The 23,212-nt window shown below is 42.9% G+C and overlaps 1 protein-coding gene and 1 pseudogene across 4 annotated transcripts in view; one reads left to right on the plus strand and one right to left on the minus strand.

Annotated features, from left to right (window-relative positions):
- Positions 1 to 4,593: 4,593 nt before the first annotated feature.
- PIGL (phosphatidylinositol glycan anchor biosynthesis class L) overlaps positions 4,594 to 23,212 on the minus strand; it is a 73,073-nt gene continuing 54,454 nt past the window's right edge. The window contains exons 8-9 of one of the 4 annotated variants that reach the window (XM_053665693.1): positions 11,721 to 11,847; positions 4,594 to 4,834 (exon numbers count right to left, since the gene is read on the minus strand). In XM_053665693.1, coding sequence (XP_053521668.1) covers positions 11,749 to 11,847 — 99 coding nt within the window. In that variant the 3' untranslated portion in view covers positions 4,594 to 4,834; positions 11,721 to 11,748. The other 3 variants (XM_053665692.1, XM_053665691.1, XM_037166143.2) reach the window with 3 other exon arrangements.
- Positions 7,887 to 8,998, plus strand: LOC119064691 (torsin-1B-like; annotated as a pseudogene).

Consider the following 23,212-nt stretch of genomic DNA (forward strand, 5'->3'; position numbering starts at 1 on the left):
ATTCTGGGCAGAGGGGGAAGAAAGGACTGTGCATTTGTGGGTATTCTAAAGGACTTTGGAATCTCAATGAAGAAATTAAGTCATTACTCTTAAGTTTGTATAACTCTGTAAATAAATAATCCCTTTTCTTCTCACCAATCTCCAGCATTGAGAGGTGTCTTTCTCTGGCAGCGGGCAAGGTAAACCTAGTATAAGATGGGGGACCCCTGGAGCACAAGGGTGGGTCCATTTGGCAATAATATATCATTTGCATCCCACCCCTGAGTCTGTTCTGTAACAGCCTTACGTAGTAGGTGTGTCCTGTATGTTCCAGTGGCACAGCCTCCCCTATCACTGAAGCTGGGTACCAGAGGTGTGCCCTTCATGTGGACTGAATACACTCTCCTCTTGTAGTTGGTTGCATCTGGCAGGTCAATGGGAGGGATTTACTCAGGCCAAGCAAGGACTGGCTGATACCACTGACCACTAACCTCTGCCCTCTGTGGAGGATCAGCTGTGAGGGGACAAATTGGTTGTGCTGTGATTGTGGTCTGTAGCTGTCCAATGGGTGCACAGGATCTGGGGTTTCCTGGATGGTGAAGCCCTGATCTGTGGTTTCCTCAGGGCCACCCTGACTGAGCTATAAAGCAATCTGAGATGGCTGCTACTTGTGATGGGCTTAGAGGTTCCTAAGAGAAGCCAAGCTATGAATTTTGGGTGGCTACTGCTAGTGTAGGCCTGGGGCTACTAAGCAAGAAATACAGGGGCTAGAGGACAGGCATCAAACACAAAGGCTGAGAGCCGAATCTGGCCCTTCGCCTTGTTTTTTCTGGCTTGGCACCTTGTTTCTACCCGGTGGTAGTGCCAACCTCCATGCACCTAGTTAAGGAGTAGTCACATTTATACAGTTCTAAAATTACATTCGACCCTTTGAAGGCAACCTCAAGGCTAATGGGGCCCCTGGTGAAAATGAATTTGACACCCCTGGGCTAGAGGCTCACTGAGGCTGGCTGTTGCTTGTTTGATAGGATTTAGGAAGTTGTGAAGCATGAGCCAATACCAGCCTTTCATATGGAAAAGCAGCTTTGGTGGGCCTGTAAATTGGGTGGAACAGAATCTCTGGGGATCTCCGGGGCAGAAAAAACAGTGTTAGTCAGGTTGATGGAGTCTCAGATATGGCACGAGCCTGCTGGCTCTGTGGCTCTGTTGGGAGAGGCTTCAGAAAAGAGACCCCACCTTTCTGTCTTGGAGAAAGCTGTCCCCTAACTCTTACCTTGATGCCAGCCACATCAGTTCTTCCCTGTATGCCACTGGTGCCTTTCAAACTACTACTCTGGTGCTGGAGCTCAGAAGGAGTGAATCTGAGTAAGTCTGTGTGGGGTTTTTGTAAGAGTAACTGCTTGAGACTGGCAGTTTCTCCCACTGACTTAATCCCTGCTGGTTTTTGCAGCCAGAAGTTAGGGGACTTATCTTCCTGGCACTGGAACCCTGGGCTGGGGGACCTGGTATGAGTCTGGGACTCCTTGCTCCTGAGATATTCCTCCCGAAATTTTATCCACCACGCATGGATGTGGAACCAGCTTGTTCTGTCCCCCTGCCTTTTTTACCAGTCTAGATGGATGTGGTTTCTTTAGTTTGTACTTGTCAGAATTCCATTCAGCTTGATTTGTGATGTTCCTGAGTGATGGTTGTTCCATATTTTAGTTGTAATTTTGATGATGTGGTTGTGTAAGGAGGCGAGCCATGTGCTGCCATCTTAACCAGAATTTTACCTCACTCTGACTTTATTTTTTTCATATCATTCCCATTATGCTTATTACATTTTATACTTTGTTTCCTCTTTCTTCTCCTTTACTTTTGCAGGGTTATTTTAAGATTCATTTGTTGATTGATATGTTTATTGCCATTTTATTGTTCATATTTTTTGATAGCTTCGGTGGGTAGAGTAATCTTGGTTGTAGGTCATTTCTTCTCATCACTTTGACTATTTCTTGACAATACCTCTGGCCCACAAAGTTTCTGTTGAGAAATCAGCTGATAGTCTTATGGGAGCTCCCTTGTAGGTAACTAATTGCTTTTCTCTTGCTGCTTTTAAGATTCTTTCTTTGTCTTTAACCTTTTGCATTTTAGTTATGATGTGTCTTCCTGTGGGCCTCTTTGGGTTCATCTTTTTTTGGGACTCTCGGTGCTTCCTGAACTTTATGCCTATTTTTTTCACCAGGTTAGGGAAATTTTCATCATTTTTTCCAAATATCTTCTCAATTTCTTTCTCTCTCTCCTTTCAGCACTCTCATGACACAAATGTTGGTATACTTGAACTTGTCCCAGAGGCTCCTTAACTTTATTCATTTTCTTGGATTTTTTCTTTTTACTCTTCTGATTGGGATATCTTTGCTTCCTTATATTCCAAAGCACTGATTTGATTCTCTACTTTATCTATTCTACTGTTGATGCCCTGCAAACTATTCTTCATTTCAGTTAGTATATCCATCATTTCTGACTGGTTCTTTTTTATGGTTTCCATGTCCTTTTTTATGGTGTTGAAGTTCACACTAAGTTCATCTACTGTCTTCCTAAGTTCATGGAGCATCCTTATAAACAGTATTTTGAACTCTGCATCTAGTAGATTGTTTGCCTCCATTTTGTTTAGGTTTTTTGTGTCTACAGTTTTGTTCTGTTCTTTCACTTGGGACATGTTTGTTTGTCTCCTCATTTTGGTTGCTTCCATGTGTTTGTTTCTATGTATTAGGTAAAGCTGCTACCTCTCCATGGCTTGCTAGACTGGCCTAATGTAGTAGGTATCCTATAGGGTCCAGTGGCGCAGCCTCCCCATTCACCCAACCTTGGCATTCCTGGTGTGCCTCTCACCTTCCTGTGGGCTCTGTACACCCTCCTGTTGTAGCTGAGGCTTGATTGCTGTTAGCATGTTAATAAAAGCGATTTACCTCCAGGACAATCAGCTGCAAGGAATGGCTCCAAACACCATGGAGTATCAGCTGTTCCAGGGCCCACCCCACAAAGCAGAACTTACTTTAGCAGGGCTCTGGTGTCCACTGAGTCTGCCCCTTGAGTGTGTTGCTTATGCAGGTTGTTGGTGATGCCTTGATGTGGTATAAAGCTGTCTACTAGTTGTACTGGCTCTGGGGCGTCACTGGAGGTGCAGGCCAAGGTCAGCTGCCACCTGCGTTCTGCCTGGGGCCACCTGGTATGAACGATAGAGTAATCTGAAGATGGCTGCTACTCATGCTGGGCTTGGAGGTGCTCAAGAAAGGCCAAGATGTGATCCAAGGTTGGCTGTTGCTAGTGCCAGGCTTGGGGCCTGTTTGTTAGAGATATGGGGTATGCCAAGGCCAGATGCTGCTGTTTGAGAGATTTTAGGAAAGTCTGAAGCAATAGCCAAGACAGACTATTTGTATGGAGAAACCACTGGAAACAGCTTGAGTGGGCCTAAAATTTGGTTGGCACAGGGTATCAGGGAATCACCAGGGAATGGCAAAAGATACCCAATGGCAGTGTGAGCCTGGCTGATAGAGACTCAGATGTGACACCCACCTGCTGGCTGTGTGTGTGTGTGTGTGGGGGGGGGCTCAGCAAAGGAAAAATGGCTTGTGCCAGCACTTCTGTCTGGGAGAAAATTGTCCCTTCAGTTCACATTCTGATGTTAGATAGTTCAGTTCATCCTTGTATGTCTCTGGTGCCTTTCGAGCTGCTGCCCCAGTGATGGTCCCTGGGCCTCTCAAAGCCCTCCATCTCACTTAGTCTCAATCCCTGCTGGTTTTTACCAATTTTTACCTACCACATTTTGGTGTAGAACCAGTCTATTCTGCTACTCTGCCCCTCCTTGAAGTCTCCATGTGGCTTCTTCTTTAAATCCCTAGTTATAGGACTTGCCACTCAGATTTCAGGCAGTTCTGAATGATGGTAATTCTGTAATTTAGTTGTAATTTTGACGTGATTTTGGGAGAATGTGACCACTGCCTGTTGCAACAATGCCCCGTTATTATTTTTAATGATGTCTTTTACATTAACTGTTCCTTCAGTGAGAGCTGTCTACTACAGAGAGTGGAATTTCCCCTCCCTGTGAGCCTCCTCAGGAAGGGTACCCCCTTTTGTACTGTGTCTGGTCATGCATGGCCCTGAGTAGTGGCAAAGCAGTGAGAGGTGGGAGATCAGCTAGTTTCTGCTCTTTTGGGCCAGGGGTGAGAACTTGCAAACACCAGCCTGCTCTGAAGCCATGGGAGGGGCTATTGGTAGGCTTCTCTGATGTAGGAGAATAACTCTCCCAACCTGAGGGATTTGGAGCTGTACCCCAACTCTCATCCCCAATCAGGTGGCCTCCCTGGACCCTGGAACATGGATATAGCTCTTCCCCAGGGAATTCTTAGTTAATTGAGATCTTGTTTGTGTGTGGTCATTCATTTCTTTTCTTCCTTTTTTTTTCCTGCTGTGCTCCTTGAGGAAACCATGAACTTCTGATCTTTGCTCCAGGCTTCAGGGCTGTTACATAGCTTTGCAGGTTGTTAACTCCACAAGGGTGTGGCTAAGTGGGCTAGAGAGGATAGCCTATGCACCTGTCCCCAGGCCATTGTGCTCTGGGCATCTGCTTGTGCTCTGGGCATCTGTGTCTGCCCCAGCAGGGGCTCCTTCCGATTTTTTGCATGAGGCTTTCTTCTGGCCTAGACAAGTGTCCCTGTGGCTGCATTCCACTGAGAAGGGACCTTTCCTACTCTGAAGCACAATCACACTACAGAGCCCTGAGCACACCCTTCCCTCCTGTGCTGCTGTCCCTTCCCCTCTTCGGGCGCCCAGGACAGCCCAGTTCTGTTCCCAGTGAAAACTGCAGCTTCAGGCAAATCTGTAAATAAAAATGTTAGTTTATTTTCACTTTCCATGCAAACTTTTACTTAATTTATTTTTAAAAAATAGCATGTACAGTGAAAACAAAAGAAGCAGAAAGTCTCAAATCCCATTACCCAGAAGCAATTGCCATTGATAATCCTACACATCTAACCTCTAAGACTTAAAACTATTTTTGAATCAATAATGTCTGTGAAACTGGAAAACACAGCATTCATGCTGCCTGTTACCTACCAGACCTAATAAGCAGAGACAGGGATTAAATCTTTATGGTCACTTTGTTCAGATGGTTGGTAATCCGAGAAGACAGTGGGTTTGGACCCCAACAGACAGTCTTAAGTTTCATTTTAAACGGACTCTTTTTATGAGGAGAACAAAAGTGTAGGTAAAGGCGTTATGATTCCGGAGAAAAGTTAATCAGATAAAAGCTGTAGCAATCTTTATCTGTGTCCTTGGCACTGGGTGTCTCACCCTGGAATACAATGGCTCAGATACTATCTTGATTGCCTGCAGTCCTCCTGAGGCACAAAGGTGAAATTGCTTATGTTTTCCTGGAGTCAGGGTGGGTCATACCTTCAGTTCCTAAAACAACAGCTTTTTATATACATTGATTAGTAAGCTTATTAGCCATTACCTGAATCTAAAATTTTTCCAGGCCCTGGCTGGTGTAGCTCAGTGTATTGAGCCCGGGCCTGCGAACCACACGATCCCGGTTTGATTCCCAGTCAGAGCACATGCCTGGGTTGCAGGCCAGTTCCCAGCAGGGGACTCACAGAGGCAACCACACATTAATATTTCTCTCCTTCCCTTCCTCTCTAAAAATAAATAAATAAATAAAATCTTAAAAATAAACAAATAATAAAAATTTTCCAGTATTTGAGTTCCCCATCATATGCACTTGGAATAAAATGCAAAAGGATGAAATGTATCCATTCTACTCCTCCCACCCAATCCCCTTTTCCAGAGACAAAGCACCATTACCAGAGACATCCTATTTGCTCACATGCGTTTGGGGATTAGATGTGTTTTCCTTCACAGCTGGCTACATTTATCAACATTGTCTGCAGCTGGCTTTTTCCATTCTGTAATATGCCTTAGATATCAATGCAATGCCTTCTTTTCTTTCTTTTACTTTTTTAAAAAAGATTTTAAGCCCTGGCTGGTGTAGCTCAGTGGATTGACCACAGGCCTGTGAACCAGAGGATCACGGTTCAATTCCCAATCATGGCACATGCCTGGGTTGCAGGCCAGTTCCCAGCAGGAAGCGCATGAAAGGCAACCATACGTTGATGTTTCTCTCCCTCTCTCCTTCCCCTCTAAAGATAAATAAATAAAATCTTTAAAAAACCCCAAAAGTTAAAAAATAAAAAAGATTTCATTTATTTATCTTTTAGAGGGGAAGGGAAGGAGAGAGGGAGAGAAATATCAATGTGTGGTTGCCTCTCATGCATTCCCTGCTGGGAACTGGCTTGCAACCCAGGCATGTGCCCTGACTGGGAATTGAACTGTGATCCTTTGGTTCACAGGCCCAGCCAGGGCAGCAATGCCTTATTTTCTAAAAAAAAAAAAAAAAAAATAGTTTTGTGGTGGGGCCCAGGGTGCAGGGGAGAGGCAGGCTGCAACATAGAGATGCCAGCAGCCAGGCAGCTTGGGGCAGCAGGGCACCAGCACGGTGCTGTGGCTGCTGCTGGTGGCCAAGGTGTTACAGGTGGCCACAGGTAACCAGGTTTCTTGGGGATCGGGACAAAGAATTGAACCTAACACACAGAGTTTATAGCAGAGAACATGGGAGCAGGCCAGCTCCAAGCAGAGATTGACCTCATGGGCTGGAGGGATTCTATTCTTATAGGGTGGATCCATTCTGGCTACTTTTGGCAGGCTTTTGTTACATGCGTACAAGTAGTTGTATTGCTTTAAAGCTACTGTGCCTGTGGTCTCCCATGGTTTTCCCTGATTGGCCACCAGAGAAGGGGGTTACACACTGGACCCCTCTGCTTCTCCTGGGGTCCCCTTGTATAGCCTTGCCTGCCACCAGGGAATTATAGCTCTCCATGTTAGAGATTGGTGAAAAGAAGGAATTATTTATTCAAAAATTATACAGACTTAAGAGTAATGACTTAATGTCTTCATTAAAACCCCAAAGTCCCTGAAAACACCTACGAACACACACAGTCCTTCTCTCCCCATTTTGCCTGGTCCGGGGTACCGTGTCTCAGGAAAAGAAATAGAAGTCCTTGGCTCAGGTAGCCCCGGTTCTTCCTAGTAATCAGTGCTCGGCTGGCAGGCCTCCCTCGGTTTCCGGCACCATCAGCTGTGTCACTGGAATCTCCAGTTCTTAATCCAAAACCACGTGGCACCTTCTCATGGCCCACCAACAAGTCCTTGCACCCCCTTCCTCCCCCCAGCGTCTCTCCTGCATTCTCCCAAACTGCTAAAAGAGAGCTCTGCATCGCTGCTACATCTTGTTTTCTGGCTTCCTAAGCTGTGTGACAAAGGGAGACCCAAAGCTACCCCCCCCCCGCCCCCCATGATTCTTTTTGTCCTGGCTGCTGCACCTGGGTTTAAATCCCTGCACCAGTCTTCTTCTGCAGCCCCATTTCTGACTCCTCCCACAATCGGCCACACCTGCTACCTTTTCCAGCGTTTCTGGGCTGCCATTGTAAGTCTGGGCAAGCGTGGCCCTGTGGTGTGGAGCAAGCTCTTATGCAGGCTCTGTAACCAGGGGGAATTGCCTCCCAGTTACATCTTGGGTGGAAGTCATTCCCTTCTCTCTGGCTCAAAGCAAGGCCACAGCTATTTCACATATCTATGAAACCCATCAGAAGTTATAGATACGTTAAATGACCATTCTAGAGGTTAACAAAACTGTTGCTATGCAAGACAAGTCTCAATGGCCCTGCTCCATGTGTCCCATCCCCCAGTTCAGCCTTGTGGGGGTGAGGACATCCCATATTTTTATTATTTCCTGGACACCGTCAGTTCTGGACCCCATTACAAATCCTTCTTTGGGGGGGCCCTGGCTGCACCCTCTTAACAAAGGTGCTCCCCCCATGGCGGCAATCAAGCCCATCAGCATGTCCCTTGCCATCCTTCTACCTAGCCTACCAACACCCGGCCCTGTACTCTCTTTGCCGAGTGCTGTGGCAAGGAGAAGCTGCTCAATGTGTCCTGTACTGCGGGTTGCCTGGAGGGTTGGGAGGGACCCAAGGGACAGGCCTCAGTGGACATTCACATCTGGCACACAGCTCACCCCAGGTGAGGGGAAGGAGAGAGGGCAGATGGGGCCTCTGTTTGGCCACCAGCCCTGGAAGCTGTGCCTTTTGTCTAGCCCTCAAGCTGCAATTGCAGGAGAAACTGTTAGGACAGCATCTGGCCAAAGAAGTGACTCTTCAAGGCGCTGACTGGCTTCAAGAGCAGCCACATGCCCAAGGAACCATGGACTCTTTTCCTACGTGGCTGGGCTGGCACAGGCAAGAATTTTGTTAGCCAAATTGTGGCTGAAAATCTTCATTCAAAAGGCCTAAAGGGTAACTTTCTTCACCTGTTTGTACTAACTGCAGTTTTCTCATGAACACCAGATAAAACTTTTCCAGGACCAGTTACAAAGGTGGATCCAGGGTAATGTGAGTGCCTATGCAAGCTCCGTGTTCATATTTGATGAGATGGATAAGTTGAACCCCGGGATCATGGTGGCCATCAAGCCATTGCTAGACTAATACGAGCAGACTGGAGGCATGTCTTACTGGGAGATGATCTTCATCTTTCTCAGCATGGCAGTGGGGACCTCGTAACCAAGACAGACCTTGAGCTTTGGAGGGCAGGAAGAAAGACAGTCAGCTGAACAACCTGGAACACATGCAGTCTGTTGGAGTCTTCAATAATAAGCACAGTGGCCTGTGGTGCAGCAGACTGATAGAAACCTCAAGATTACTTTAGTCCCTTTCTGCCCCTGAAATACACACATGGGAAGATGTGTATGTGGGCAGAGATGAGGGCCCGCGGTTCTGCCACAGATGAAGATATTATCACCAGAGTGACATAGGAAATAACATTTTACCCTAAAGACAAAAGGCCTGAAGACAAAAGGCTGAAAGCCTGTACAGTTACCACTGAATTTTTATTGACTTCTCATCTGACCAGAAAGTGGCATCTCAGAGCTTAGCAGGCTAAGGCCTTGTTGCCTTTAGGAATCACTTTTGATAGGGGAAATCAAGAATTAAAGATTTTAGCCAGTTGATAGGCTTCAGTGTTATTCTAGAGACTGGAATGCACAACCTGGAGCAATTCAACCTCTGTGCCCCAGAGGGTCTGCAAGGGATAGAGATGGTACCTGAGCAGTTGATAACAGATAAAATAGTAGGAAAATGGCCTCTGCACTATGGTTAACTTTTTTTCCAAACCCCTCACATACCCTTTCTTCTCCTGATAAAAAGGTTGGCTTGCCCTGGCTGGTGTGTCTCAGTGGATTGAGCACTAGCCTGAGAACCAAAAAGTCACCCATTCAATTCCCAGTCAGAGCACATGCCTGGGTTGCAGGTCCTGTCCCCAGTTGGGGGCATGAGAGAGGCAATCAATCAATGTTTTTCCTCCTCTCTTCCTTCCCCTTTCTCTAAAAATAAATAAAATCTTAAAATAAAAAAATAAAAAGGTCGGCCTGAGGTGAGATGTTAAGATGGTTTTTGAGGGTATATAACACACTATCTTTTCAGCTTATTAGAGTGCCCATAAAGATTCAATCCTGTCTCTACTAATTGGTTCTGGTAGTGACAAGCAGCAGGAACACTTTTCTGGTTTCATTTTCTGGCGACTCTGGTGGGACACCTTCAGGACTTCCCAGTAATTCTTGGTATTTGGCATGGAGTCCCTTTGGCTGCCTGGACTTGGCATGGGGGCATGGCTGGGGTGTGGATTTGGAGACTTCTGAAAACAAAAGAAAAATAGAAAAAAGTTAAGGAAAAAGAGAGGGAGTTTTTATTTTATTTTATTTATTTATCTTTAGAAGGGAAGGGAAGGAGAGAAGGAGAAATATCAATGTATGGTTGCTTCTGGTGCATCGTCTGCTGGGAACTGGCCCCTGCTGGGAGCTGACCTGCAACCCAGGCATGTGCCCTGATGGGGAATTGAACCGTGATCTTTTTTGGTTTGCAGGCCCGTGCTCAATCCACTGAGCTACACCAGCCAGGGCCTATTTATATACTTTTATGTGTATGTGTACCATTGTTAAATTTTAGCATTCCTAACCTGGTTTTCAAAATTTAATATATCATGAACATTTTTCTTTGTTACCAAATATGATTGCATCACTGGATTTTTCTCATTATGCTATTTTAAATAATACAGTGATGATCATTATGTATACAGTTTTGGTGTTTTAAATATTTCTTTAGGTCAGAGTATGTGTATTTTAAAAGCTCTTAACATGTATTGAGAATTGCTGTCCGAAAAGGCCGGGTGGGTGTCTGTCTTCCTAGTAGCAGGAGAGGAGTCAAACAAGTCCCCAAACTCTAACCAGGGTTAGTGGCTTATTTTTTGTCACTTTCACTTGAAGGCCATTGGGAGCTACTGACATATCTTTAGTAGACAGGTAACAGACAGTTTTGCATTTTCAATTCCAGCCTAGGGGCCTGATAGCTCTGTTAGCCTCATTTAGCTCCTAGGAGGCATTCAAGACATTGGCAAGCCCCAGAACCAGGAAGAAAGTGTGGGTGAAGAGACACAAGAAGCAGCTCTCTACCCTGCTACTATGGAGACAGAAATTCAGGGCTTCATCTGCAGGCAGAGGAAATACGCAAGGACAATGCACACCAAGATCTTTTCTGTATCAGGCCTTTGATTTATGCTACTCCCTCTGCTTAATGCTTGCTTACTATTTAGTTCTCAGAATAGCTGTGGCTCATCTTTCTTGAGCATTTACTGCACGTCAGACCCTTTGCTATGTGCTTTCAGGCACCATTTCTTCTGAGGTTGGGCACATTATTGTCCCCTTTTTGCATATGAGAGAACTGAGGCAGAGAGAGGTTAAGCACCTTGCCTCTAGTTACTTTGCTGGCAATTCTGGCCTCCTGCCCAGGCTCACCAGTCTGTGGAGCTGCCCTGCCTTAGGTCCCTGGACTATTAGCTGAATTCTGTGAGTAGCCTCTAAGCCTGACCTCTCAGAATGCTTTTGTTTATAAACAATTTTTAAAAACATTATGTTCTTCAGTGTCTGTGTGTTTTTTTAAAATGTCCTGATTTTTCTTCCTATTTCCTTCTTTTTCCAAAAGGTTGAGAGCTGAATATTTGATTATAAGTTCCCTGAGGGCAGGGCCCACATCACACAACTCCGTGTGAAACTGCCCAGCACAGGGATCGGGGCCTGGGTGCCCAGTCAGTCAGCGACCGTGGTTTTAGATAGGGCAGGTTTTCTCTAGATTCAAATCCAATACACAGGCCACAAAGATAAACCAATGGAAATAGGGTTGAATTAATTCAATACAGACTTTTCTTGTGTGTGTGTATGTATTTGGTGAGCTTGCTCTGGAAACCTTTTCAATGGGTTGTATCACACCTGTAAGTGGTTTTAGCATACTTTTACAATAAGCACAGGTTCTGTGCTAGGTGCCTGAAGTACATTGTGTTCTCATGCATAGTGTTTTCCATAAGAACTTGAGAAGCTAGCAGGGGACGTATTATTACCCTTGGGTTTATTTGGTTTGGGGTGTTGTTTTTCTCCCCAGAGGGAGAAGTGAAGTTTAGCCAGCCCATTGGCCTGTGTGGCCTCCCTTTCATTAGGGTCTGCAGCTCTAATAAGCAGAATTCTGGGGGCCACCCCACCCTGGGGTCTCCTTTGGTTCTGGGAAAAGAGCCAGCTGCGGACCAGGGCCAGGGCTTCCTAGTCTTCTTACTCCTTGGATCTGTAAAGGCTTCCAGACTTCAGAGAAAGTGCAGAGAGTTGATTCTCATGTAGCGGGAGAAGAGCACGTAGAGCCGGCGGAACCAGAGGAGCTGGCTGCGGTGGCAGGACATGGCTCTCTGGAAGAGTCAGAGAACCAGCTGTGAAACACTTGCACTGGAGCAGTTTCTGCTGTTTGCAGTTTTGTCTTTCTCTTAGTAACACACCTCGTGCAGTAGCCAGCCTTATCTGGCTTCTTCCTATGACCCGCAAAACTCTATGGACTGGCCTCCAACCCCTGCTTCCCCTCTCCCACCTCTATTTACTCCCCTGTGATAACAGCAGATGGTGCTACTGGCTGCTAGAGTGCTCAGTCTCCCAGCATTATTTCAATTTAACAACCCAGTGAGTTAAGTACCATTATTATTGCTTAAAAAAATAGACAAGGGAACTCATCAATTTCAAATAGCTAGTAGTAGTAGGTAGAGGAGCTGCCATTTGAACCTAGAGCCATCTGACATTTGAATCCAGAGCCACCTTCTTTCTTGATCACTTTGCTTCAATACTTCACATATATAACACATTCAGGGATATTTTATGGGAAGCAAGCTAAAATACCATCCTCTGAATTCCGTAGGTACTGAAGGTACAAATTGCTGTTAGAGAGAACAATGATGCATGTAGGTATAGACTCTCTTTACCACCTAGTGAAAGAAACGTTTATTATCTTGTTATTCAGATGTGCTGTGGGTTCAGTTTTTAAACAGAATAGATCACAGCAACTGATTTAATTACATGTACACATATATGAGTATAAATGGTTCCTGCCTATTTTTTTCTAAGTACCAAAACGAATCTTCCTCTCTAAGTCGATATCATTACAAACCTGTGTCTGGAGAACTCATTTTATATCTACTGTCAGAACACACATGGCTTTAAATATGTAAGTAAGTACAACTGTAATAACCATATGCTGTAAACGGTAAAGGAACAATCACCACAGGATATATTCACACAAAATGTTATACAGCATTGTTTTAACAGGAAATTCAACTACATTTTTAAAATAAAAGTTATTTGCAGAAACAAATGGATGAACTCACAGGAAAATGTTAAAACAATTTTTTTTAAAGATTTTACTTATTTATCTTTAGAGAGGAAGGGAAGGAGACAGGGAGAGAAATATCAATGTATGGTTGCCTCTCATGTGTCCCCTGCTGGGAACTGGCCTGCAACCCAGGCATATGCCCTGACTGAGAATCGAACCGCGATACCTTGGTTCGCAGGCCCGCGCTCAATCCCCCGAGCTACACCAGCCAGGGTGAAAATGTTAAAATTTTGAAGACCATAGTAAAAATAAAATATTCATTGTAGAAAAAACTTGAGCAAAGGGATGAGGTTTAAAAATACTGTTTTTATTTTTTTTGTCTATAATAGTTTCCAAGCTACAAGAATTTCCACATCATGCTGCCCAAGTGTTGGATCCCCTCAATCTTTCAATGACTTTTCAGCATCCATTCAATAAGATGGGAACTTACAGGAATTATATATTTATTGCCAATTTGGTTTTTTACAAACTTAATTTTTCTATTGCTTTTTAAAAAAAGATTTTATTTATTTATCTTTAGAGGGGAAGGGAAGGAGAGAGGGAGAGAAATATCAATGTATGGTTGCCTCTCGTGTGTCCCCTGCAGGGAACCGGCCTGCAACCCAGGCATGAGCCCTGACTGGGAATCAAACCGAGATTGGTTCGCAGGCCCACGCTCACCACATTTTCTTTATCCATGCATCTATCGTGGGTATTTGGGTGGCATCCACCTGACAGCTACTATGATGAATCAATAATTTATGCTTCCTGTTCCAAACACACAGCGATAAAAGAGAAAAGTGCAAAGAGAATACAAAAAAGATAAGGCTGCATCAAAACTAAGACCAACAGCACCATGGACACAAGGAACACACACAGGAGCCAAAGCAGAGGGCTGGCTGGTCGAGGGCCCAGGAGCACCATGGTGGCTGAGAATTCTGTTCCTGAAGGGCCCTCACTGAAGGGACTCTGGGACAGGGAGCTCAGGCATGCTGCTTGGAGCCAGGACTAATGGCTCCCTCATCTGTGAAAAGGGGCTGGCAAAAAACATGTTGCCAGTTATGCAGCTCATAGCAAGTTGAATGTCTTGAAATCAGCACCAAACCAACTTACCTGTTAGCTCTATACCTGGAACTGCCGTTAGAGGACCTGATTCTGACCATTAAGCATCTGCAAACTCTACACAGGGAAGGGGAGCACTTAGGAAGAGGGGGACATAATACCTTAACTCATCAATAAAAACACCTTCCTCCAAGTTGGCAAATCAGAATTCCTGAAGACAGGAATAATATTTATGCAAAGAAAGAAATCTAATGAAATCAGCACTCAGAGCATGAATATATCTAGATAAAAATAATTTTATAGGGAGTTCCAACCAAGATGGAGGCCAGGCAGAAACCCTTTGCTTCCTTGCACAACCAAAAAAAGGATAACAACTAATCTAAAATCAATAAAAACCCAAAAGTGCCAGAAAATCAAACTGCATGGAACTCTAACAAACGAAGAATTAAAGAAAAAAAATCAACTAGAACAACCAGACCAGTAAGATCACTGACCTTGAGGGCCAACTCAGAAAAACCACTGCGATGCAGAAGCCTTGGGGGCAGGGTGGGCTGGAAGGGACAGGCTGACTTAAGGGGAAAAGTGAGACTCAGCGCTGACCGTGGGCTATAGTTAGGGTTGCCAGGGTTGCCTTGGTGGGAGATACTCCCAGTCTCACATGAGAGTTCATTGAAAAGTGTGCCAGAGACAAAAAACGAACCGCACTGTTCCCTCTCTGGCCCTTTCTCCACAGGCAATGCCACAGTGAAGCAAAGAGGGTTGCCTTGCCCGGGTGAATACTTAAGGCCCCACCCCCTTACAGCCTATCAGCTTTGTCAACACAAAGAAATATGGCCCAAATGAAAGAACAGAGCATAACCTCTGAGAGAGAACTAAACGATGAGGACATAGACAACCTATCTGATGGAGAATTTAGAGCCCTGGTAATCAAAATGTTCACAGACCTCACTGAGCTTGGATGAAAAATGAAAAAATAAATGAAGGCTATCCAAAGTGAAATAAAGCAAAATATTCAGGGAACCAACAGTGACAGGATGGAAACCAGGACTCAAAGCAACAATTTGGAACAAAGGAAAGAAGTAAACATCCACCCAGAAGAAAGAAACAAGAATTCAAAAAAATGAAGAGAGGCTTAGGAACCTCTGGGACAGCTTGAAACATTCCAACATCTGAATTATAGAAGTGCCAGAAGGAGAAGAAAAACAGCAGATTCAAATCCAATACACAGGCCACAAAGATAAACCAATGAAAATACGGTTGAATTAATTCAATACAGACTTTTCATTTCAGAAGAAATTGAAAACTTATTTGGACAAATAATGAAGAAAAACTTCCTCAATCTGGCGAAGGAAATAGACTTTCAGGAAGTCCAGGGAGCCGAGAGTCCCAAAGAAGTTGGACCCAAAGAGGAACACACCAAGGTACATCAGCATTAAGTTACCCAAGATTAAATATACGGAGAGAATCCTGAAAGAAGCAAGAGAAAAGGAGTTACCTGCAAAGGAGTTCCCATAAGGCTATCAGCTCATTTCTCAAAAGAAACCTTGCAGGCAAGAAGGGGCTGGAAAGAAGTATTTAAAGTCATGAAAGGCAAGGACCTAAAGAATACTCTATCCAGCAAAGCCTTTTCATTTAGAATGGAAGGGCAAATAAAGTGCTTCTCTGATAAGGTCAAGTTAAAGGAGTTCATCATCACCAAGCCACTGTTATATGAAATGTTAAAGGAACTTATCTAAGAAAAAGAAGATAAAATATGAACAGTAAAATGACAACAAACTTACAACTATCAACAAATGAACCTAAAAGAAAAGAAAAACAACGAAAACCAAAACTAAGCAAACAACTAGAACAGGAACAGAATCAGAGAAATGGAAATCACATGGAGGGATCTCAGTGGGAAGGGGGAAGAGAGGAATAAGGGGAAAAAGGTACAGGGAAGAAGAAGCATTATTAGTAGGCATAAAATAGATGGGGAGAGATAAAAATGGTATAGGAAACAGAGGGCTTAAAGAACTTATATGTACAACCCATGCACATGAACTAAGGGTGGGGAAGAATGCTGGAGGGTTGGGGAGGCAGGGTGGAGGGGGTATAAAGGGGGAAAAATTGGAAAAACTGTAATAGCATAATCAATAAAAATACTTAACAAATAATAATTTTATATATAGTTTGTCAGAAACTAAAATAACTATATTTAGGACATTCAAAGAGCTAAACAGAAGAATAACAACTTTAAAGAATAAGAAATTTTGAAATAAAAAGCAGGAAGTGAAACAATAGGTGGCCATAAAATAAAAAAATAGAAATCTCAAAAATGAAAATGATATATGAAATAGAGAAAAAAATTGAGAGAACAATTACGAGACACAATGCATAGAAAAGAGGCCCCACTATGCATGTATTTCATAGGAGTCTATGAAAAGAATGGAGAACTTCCTGCAAGGAATATTTAAAGAGATAATAGTTAAGGATTTTTCAGAATTGCTAAAACACAAGTACCCTTAGTTTGACAGTACTGAGGCAAATAAATATAAACAAGTTCACCCAGACTATTAAAAGACTGCAGAACCCAGAAATACATGGATAATCTTAAAAACTACCATAAAAGAGATTAACTGCACATGAAAAATATTATACTGACCATAGGCTCCTTGTCAGCAATAGATGCTACCAAAACATAAGGGAGTTACATCCTAACACACACTGGGAGGAAAATAAACAAACTTTTATTTTTAGCAAACTCTACCAAAAGGTAGGACATGCAAACATTTAAAGGCTATGAGAATTTGCCTTCTTTAGACCCTCACTAAAGAATTGTTAGGTGACTCCTGGCCAAGATGGAGGTGTAGGTGGAAACACTGTACCTCCTCACACAACCAACATTAAAGACAACAAAGATTTAGAAACAAAAACATAACCAGAACAGACAGAAAATTGTACAGAAGTCCGACAACCATTCAACTAGATCAGTACGAGGGGTGGAGTCAGTGGCCAGTGGAGACGGGTTACGGAGAGGAAGGGGCGCAGGCAGTGCGGGGCTGACTGAGGTCACACATTTCTGCACAGATAACCTAGATAAAAAATGGGCAGTGAGACAGACCGCATCACCCAGGCTCCAGCGCTGGGAAATAAAGCCTAAAAGCACCAATTGAAAAGGTGCTGGGAAAGAGACACAGCCTCACAGAAGAGTTCGTTGGAGAGACCCACAGGATCCTACAACTACACAAGCCCACTCACCTGAGAACCAGCATCAGAAGGGCCCAATTTGCTTGTGGAAAGTGGCAGAGGTGACTGAAATCTGAGAGAGAGCGGAGCAAGGGCCATTGTTCCCTCTCTGATCTCGCCCCCACATACTGCGTCACAACACAGCGACTGGGTTATTTTTTTTTAGGATAAACAAAATCGACAAGCCTTTAAGTAGGCCCATCAAGAAAAAAAGAGAGACTTCCGTCAAGATGGAGGCATAGGTGGTTGTGCCGTGCCTTCTCACACAACCAAGTTTAGAGACAATTAAATATTAGCAACAGAAAACACAGTCAGAACACAGAAAATTGAACTTTTCGGAAGTCTGTTAACAACAAATTCTTCAGCCTGACTGGTAAGGAGCGAAACCAGCAGCTGCTGGAGCAGGACTGCACAGGAAAACTCAGACTCAGGCGCGAGGAATCTAAGCCCGCGGAATCCAGGCGCAGGATTGGACCTAGTGAGTGACCGAGCAAGCCGCCGAGCAAGCGACCAAGCGAACAACCGCGGGGGAAACAGCGAGGCAGCAGGGCTGCGGGTTGACTGTGGTCGTGCAATTGTGCTCGGAGAGACAACCAAGGGAGTGGGCGATTGGACCGGAACCTGGCGGTCCCCGCAGCAAGCGGCAGGGAGGGCACCACCATTTCCCTTCTCTGACCCCACCTCCACATACAGCGTCATAACCCAGTGACTCTGAGTGGCCCGGCCCTGGTGAACCACCTAAGGCGCTGCTCCTCACCCTGCGGCGCAAAACAGCAGAGGGGGTCGCCATTTCCCTGCTCTGACCACACCCCCACATACAGCGTCACAACCCAGCGACCTGGGAGTCCAAGGTAACGCTCCTCAGACTTAAAGGGCGCGAACAGACCAAAAATGGCTCAAGAAGATCTCAAAGCCCCAGAGCCTATAAATCTAAGTGATGAAGAAATAGCAAAACTCTCAGATGCACAGTTTAAAACACTGGTCATCAGGATCCTCACAGAATTGGTTGATTATAGCCAGAAATTAGATAAATATATGAAGGCGAAACTAATTGAAATGAATGGAATTGCACAGGAAACCAATAGCAATGAAAAGGAAACTGAGACTCAAATCAATGGAGTGGACCAGAAGAAAGCAAATAATGGCCAAACAGAAAAGAGTCAAGAAGCAAGAATTCAAAGAAATGAGGAGAGTCTTAGGAACCTCCAGGACATCTTTAAACGCTCCAACCTCCGAATTATAGGGGTACCAGAAGGGGGAAAGGCACAGCCACCAGTGGAAAACTTATTTCAACAAATAATAATTTCCCCAATCTGGCAAAGGAAATAGACTTCCAGGAAATCCAGGAAGCTCAGAGAGTACCAAAGAAGTTGGACCCAAGAAGGAACACACCAAGGCACATCATAATTACATTAGCCAAAATTAAAATGAAGGAGAGAATCCTAGAAGCAGCAAGAGCTAAGGGGACAGTCACCTACAAAGGAGTCCCCATCAGACTGTCAGCTGGTTTCTCAAAAGAGACCTTACAGGCAAGAAGGGGCTGGAAAGAAGTATTCCAAGTCATGAAATCCAAACACCTACAACCAAGATCGCTCTATCCAGCAAAACTTTCATTTAGAATGGAAGGACAGATAAAGTACTTCTCAGATAAGACCAAATTCAAGGAGTTCATCATCACCAAGCCCTTATTATATGAAATGTTAAAGGGACTTATCTAAGAAAAAGAAGTTAAAGAAACATGAAAAGTGAAAGGACAGCAAACTCACAGTTATTAACAACCACACCTAAAACGAAAGCAAACTAAAAGGACAGCTAGATCAGGAGTGGAAACATAGAAATGAAGATCCCAAGGAGGGTTAGCAACAGGGGAGTGGGAGGAGGGGGGAGAAGGTACAGAAAATAAGTAGCATAGACAGTAGATAGGAAATAGATGGGGGGGCAAGAATAGCATGGGAAATATAGAATCTAAAGGACTTGAGACACATGGTCATAAACTAAAGGGAGGTAATGGTGGGGATGGGGGGCAGGGTAGAGGGGAATGAAGGGGGGAATAGAACAACTGTAACAGCATAATCAATAAAAAAATTTTTTTTAAAAGTAAAAAAAAAAAAAGAGAGAGGACCCAAATAAACACAATCAGAAATGAAAGAAAAAAGATTACAACTGACACCACAGAAATACAAAGGATTGTAAGAAACTACTATGAAGAACTGTATGCCAAGAAATTTGAAAACGTAGGTGAAATGGACAAATTTCTAGAAAAATATAAACTTCCAAAACTCAATGAAGAAGAAGCAGAAAGCCCGAACAGACCAGTAACAGCAGATGAAATTGAAACAGTAATAAAAAAAATCCCGACACACAAAAGCCCTGGACCAGATGGTTTCACAGGAGAATTCTACAAAGCATTTAAGAAGAGCTAACCCCTATCCTTCACAAACTATTCAAAAAAATCCAAAATGATGAAAGACTCCCAAACTCTTTTTATGAAGCCAGCATCATCCTAATCCTAAAACTGGATAAAGATACAACAAAGGAAGAAAATTTCAGGCCAATATTGCTGATGAACAGAGATGCTAAAATCCTCAACAAAATATTGGCAAACCACATCCAACAATACATTAAAAAGATCATTCACCATGACCAAGTGGGATTCATCCCGGGGATGCAAGGATGGTTCAATATTCACAAATCAGTAAATGTAATACATCACATAAACAAAAGCAAAGACAAAAATCACATGATCACATCAATAGATGTGAAGAAAGCATTTGATAAGGTACAACACCCATTTATGATAAAAACACTCAGCAAAGTGGGAATAGAGGGAGCATTCCTCAACATAATAAAGGCCATATATGAGAGACCTACAGCCAATATCATACTCAAAGGACAAAAACTAAAATCTTTCCCACTAAGATCAGGACCAAGACAAGGTTGTCCACTTTCACCACTTCTATTCAATATAGTATTGGAAGTTTTAGACACAGCAATCAGATAAAAAGAGGAAATAAAAGGCATCCAAATAGGAAAGGAGGAAACAAAACTGTCATTGTTTGCAGATGACACAATAGTGTACACAGAAAATCCTACAGACTCCACCAAAAAACTGCTCGACCTCATAAATAAATTTGGCAAAATAGCAGGATACAAAGTCAATATCCAGAAATCAAAGGCATTTTTGTATACCAACAATGAAACAGCAGAACCAGAAATCAAGAAAAAAAATCCCATTTGATACAGCAAAAAGAAAAATAAAATACCTAGGAATAAACCTAACCAAGGAGGTAAAAGACCTGTATGCAGAAAACTACACAACACTCAAGAAAGAAATCAAGGAAGACACAAACAAATGGAAACATATACCATGTTCATGGATTGGAAGAATTAACATCATCAAAATGTCCATACTACTCAAAGCAATTTACAGGTTCAATGCAATACCTATTAAAGTACCAATGGCATATTTCACAGACATAGAACAAACACTTCAAAAATTTATATGGAACCTTAAACAACCCTGAATAGCTGCTGCAATTTTGAAAAAGAAGAGCAAACTAGGAGGAATGATGATACCTAATACCAAACTGTATTACAAAGCCACTATAATCAAAACAGCCTGGTACTGGCATAAAAACAGGTACATGGATGGACCAATGGAACAGAACAGAGAGCCCAGAAATAAACCCAAGTCTCTATGGTCAATTAATATTCGACAAAGGGGGCAGCAACATAAAATGGAGTAAAAATAGCCTCTACAACAAATGGTGTTGGGAGAACTGGTCGGCTACATGCAAAAAAATGAAACTCAAACACCAACTTACACCATACAAAGAAATAAATTCAAGGTGGATAAAAGATTTAAATATAAGCCATGACACCATTAAAGTCCTAGAGGAGAACATAGGCAGGAAAATCTCAGATATTTCACACAGCAGCATATTTACTGATATGTCCCCTAGAGCAAGGGACATAAAGGAAAGAATAAACAAATGGGATATCATCAAAATAAAAAGCTTCTGCACAGCTAAAGAAAAGAGTATTAAAATAAAAAGAGAACCAACTGTATGGGAAAACATATTTGCCAATGATACCTCAGACAAGGGTTTAACCTCCAAAATATACAAAGAACTTACATGACTCCACTCTAAGAAGACAAGCAACCCAATTAAAAAGTGGGCAAAGGATTTGAACAGACACTTCTCTGAGGAGGACATACAGAGGATCCAGAGACACATGAAAAGATGCTCAATATCACTAGCTGTCAGAGAGATGCAAATTAAAACCACAATGAGATCTGCTTTACATCGGTCAGAAGGGCCATCATAAACAAACAAACAACAAATGTTGGAGAGGTTGTGGAGAAAAGGGGGCCCTAGTTCACTGTTGGTAGGATTGCAGACTGGTACAACTGCTAGGGAAAACAGTATGGAATTTTCTAAGAAAACTAAAAATGAATCTGTCTTTTGATCCAGCAATTCCACTGCTAGGATTATATCCTAAGAACCCTGAAACACCAATCCAAAAGAATCTATGCACCCCAATGTTCATAGCATCACAATTTACAATAGCTAAGTGTTGGAAGCAACCTAGATGCTCATCAGTAAATGAATGGATCAAAAAACTATGGTACATTTACACAATGGAATTCTCTGCAGCAGAAAGAAAGAAGGAGCTCCGACCCTTTGCAACAGCATGGATGGAACTGGAAAGCATTACGCTGAGTGAAATAAGCCAGGCAGTGAAAAACAAATACCATATGATCTCACCTTTAACAGGAACCTAAACAATAAAACAAAGAAGCGAGCAAATATAACCAAAGACACTGAAATAGAGAACAGGCTGACAGTGACCAGAGGGGAGACAATTCCAGGGAGAAAAGGAAAGGGTTTATAGGAACAAGTACAGAGGACACATGGACAACAACTAAGGGGGGTGGAAATGGGAGGGAGGTGGGGAGCATGGGGTGAGGTGGGCTGGGATGGGAGTAAAAGACAGAAAACTGTACTTGAACAACAATTAAATAAACAAACAAACAAATGTAAAACACTAAAAAAAAAAAAGAACTGCTAAAGAAGTGCTCGCTTTGGCAGCACATATACTTAAAAAATTGCTAAAGAATATGCATCAGCACAAAGAAAAGTGAACCTCGAGAGAAAGTGTAGAGTATAAGAAACAACAGAGGCCCTGGCTGTGTGATTAAAGTTGGTTAAAGTGTCGTCTCGGTACAGCAAGGGTAAGGGTTTGATCCCCAATCAGGGACCATACAAGAGGCAATGAATGAATGCATGAGTGGAAAAACAAATTGATATTTCTCTCTGTCTCCAGTCAATTAAAAAAGAACAACAATACAGGGCCAGGAATCAATATGTATCAACAATAATATTCTAAACTACAGTAATAGAGTGGGGCAGAGTTGAACTGTCCAAACATGCTAAATTTCGATAAATCTTTAAAGATCACTATTACACAAGGCACATTTACTGACTACAAAGCAATTAAATCATAAACCAGCAATAAAAATTGCATATATTCTCATATATAATAATCACATGATCATAATCATATGCATTAATATATGCTTATATGTGATATATAATTCTCATTATTAATAGTAGCCATGTTCTGTAAAGTTACTGTTAACACCTGTATTAGTCCACACTGCATTGCTGTTCCGAGGGCATATAAAGGTTTAGCCTCTGGTCACATCATTTTCAGCAAATGATAAATACATAACTGTTTTATGTGTGTTTCTGTGTAAAGACACCTTATTTAATATATTACTGATTCATCAACATTGAACTCATGGCCAACAGCACTATGCATGAATGAATATGAATACATGAAAACACATATATTTTCTCCATAAGGCACATTTTAGACTTATTGTGCTCAGCACCACTGGACAGCACTTCTGCACCATAATTAAAGTCCAGTTTTAAAAAGCAAACTCACCAACAAAAAGCACAAAAGTGAGAACTATGTGGCACTGAATATTCCAAGGAAAATGCTTTTTTATAGGATGAGCTGAAACAAGAGGGCAGAGGTTTACCTTCTTCAACCTCAATTGGGAACATGTGTATGTGTGCACTGATGACTCAAATTTCTCACTGCTCTGCAAATACCCATGT

This window comes from Artibeus jamaicensis, unplaced genomic scaffold, assembly GCF_021234435.1.
Source record: "Artibeus jamaicensis isolate MK-2021 breed Jamaican fruit bat unplaced genomic scaffold, CSHL_Jam_final contig_419, whole genome shotgun sequence".
Taxonomy (NCBI): Eukaryota; Metazoa; Chordata; class Mammalia; order Chiroptera; family Phyllostomidae; genus Artibeus; species Artibeus jamaicensis.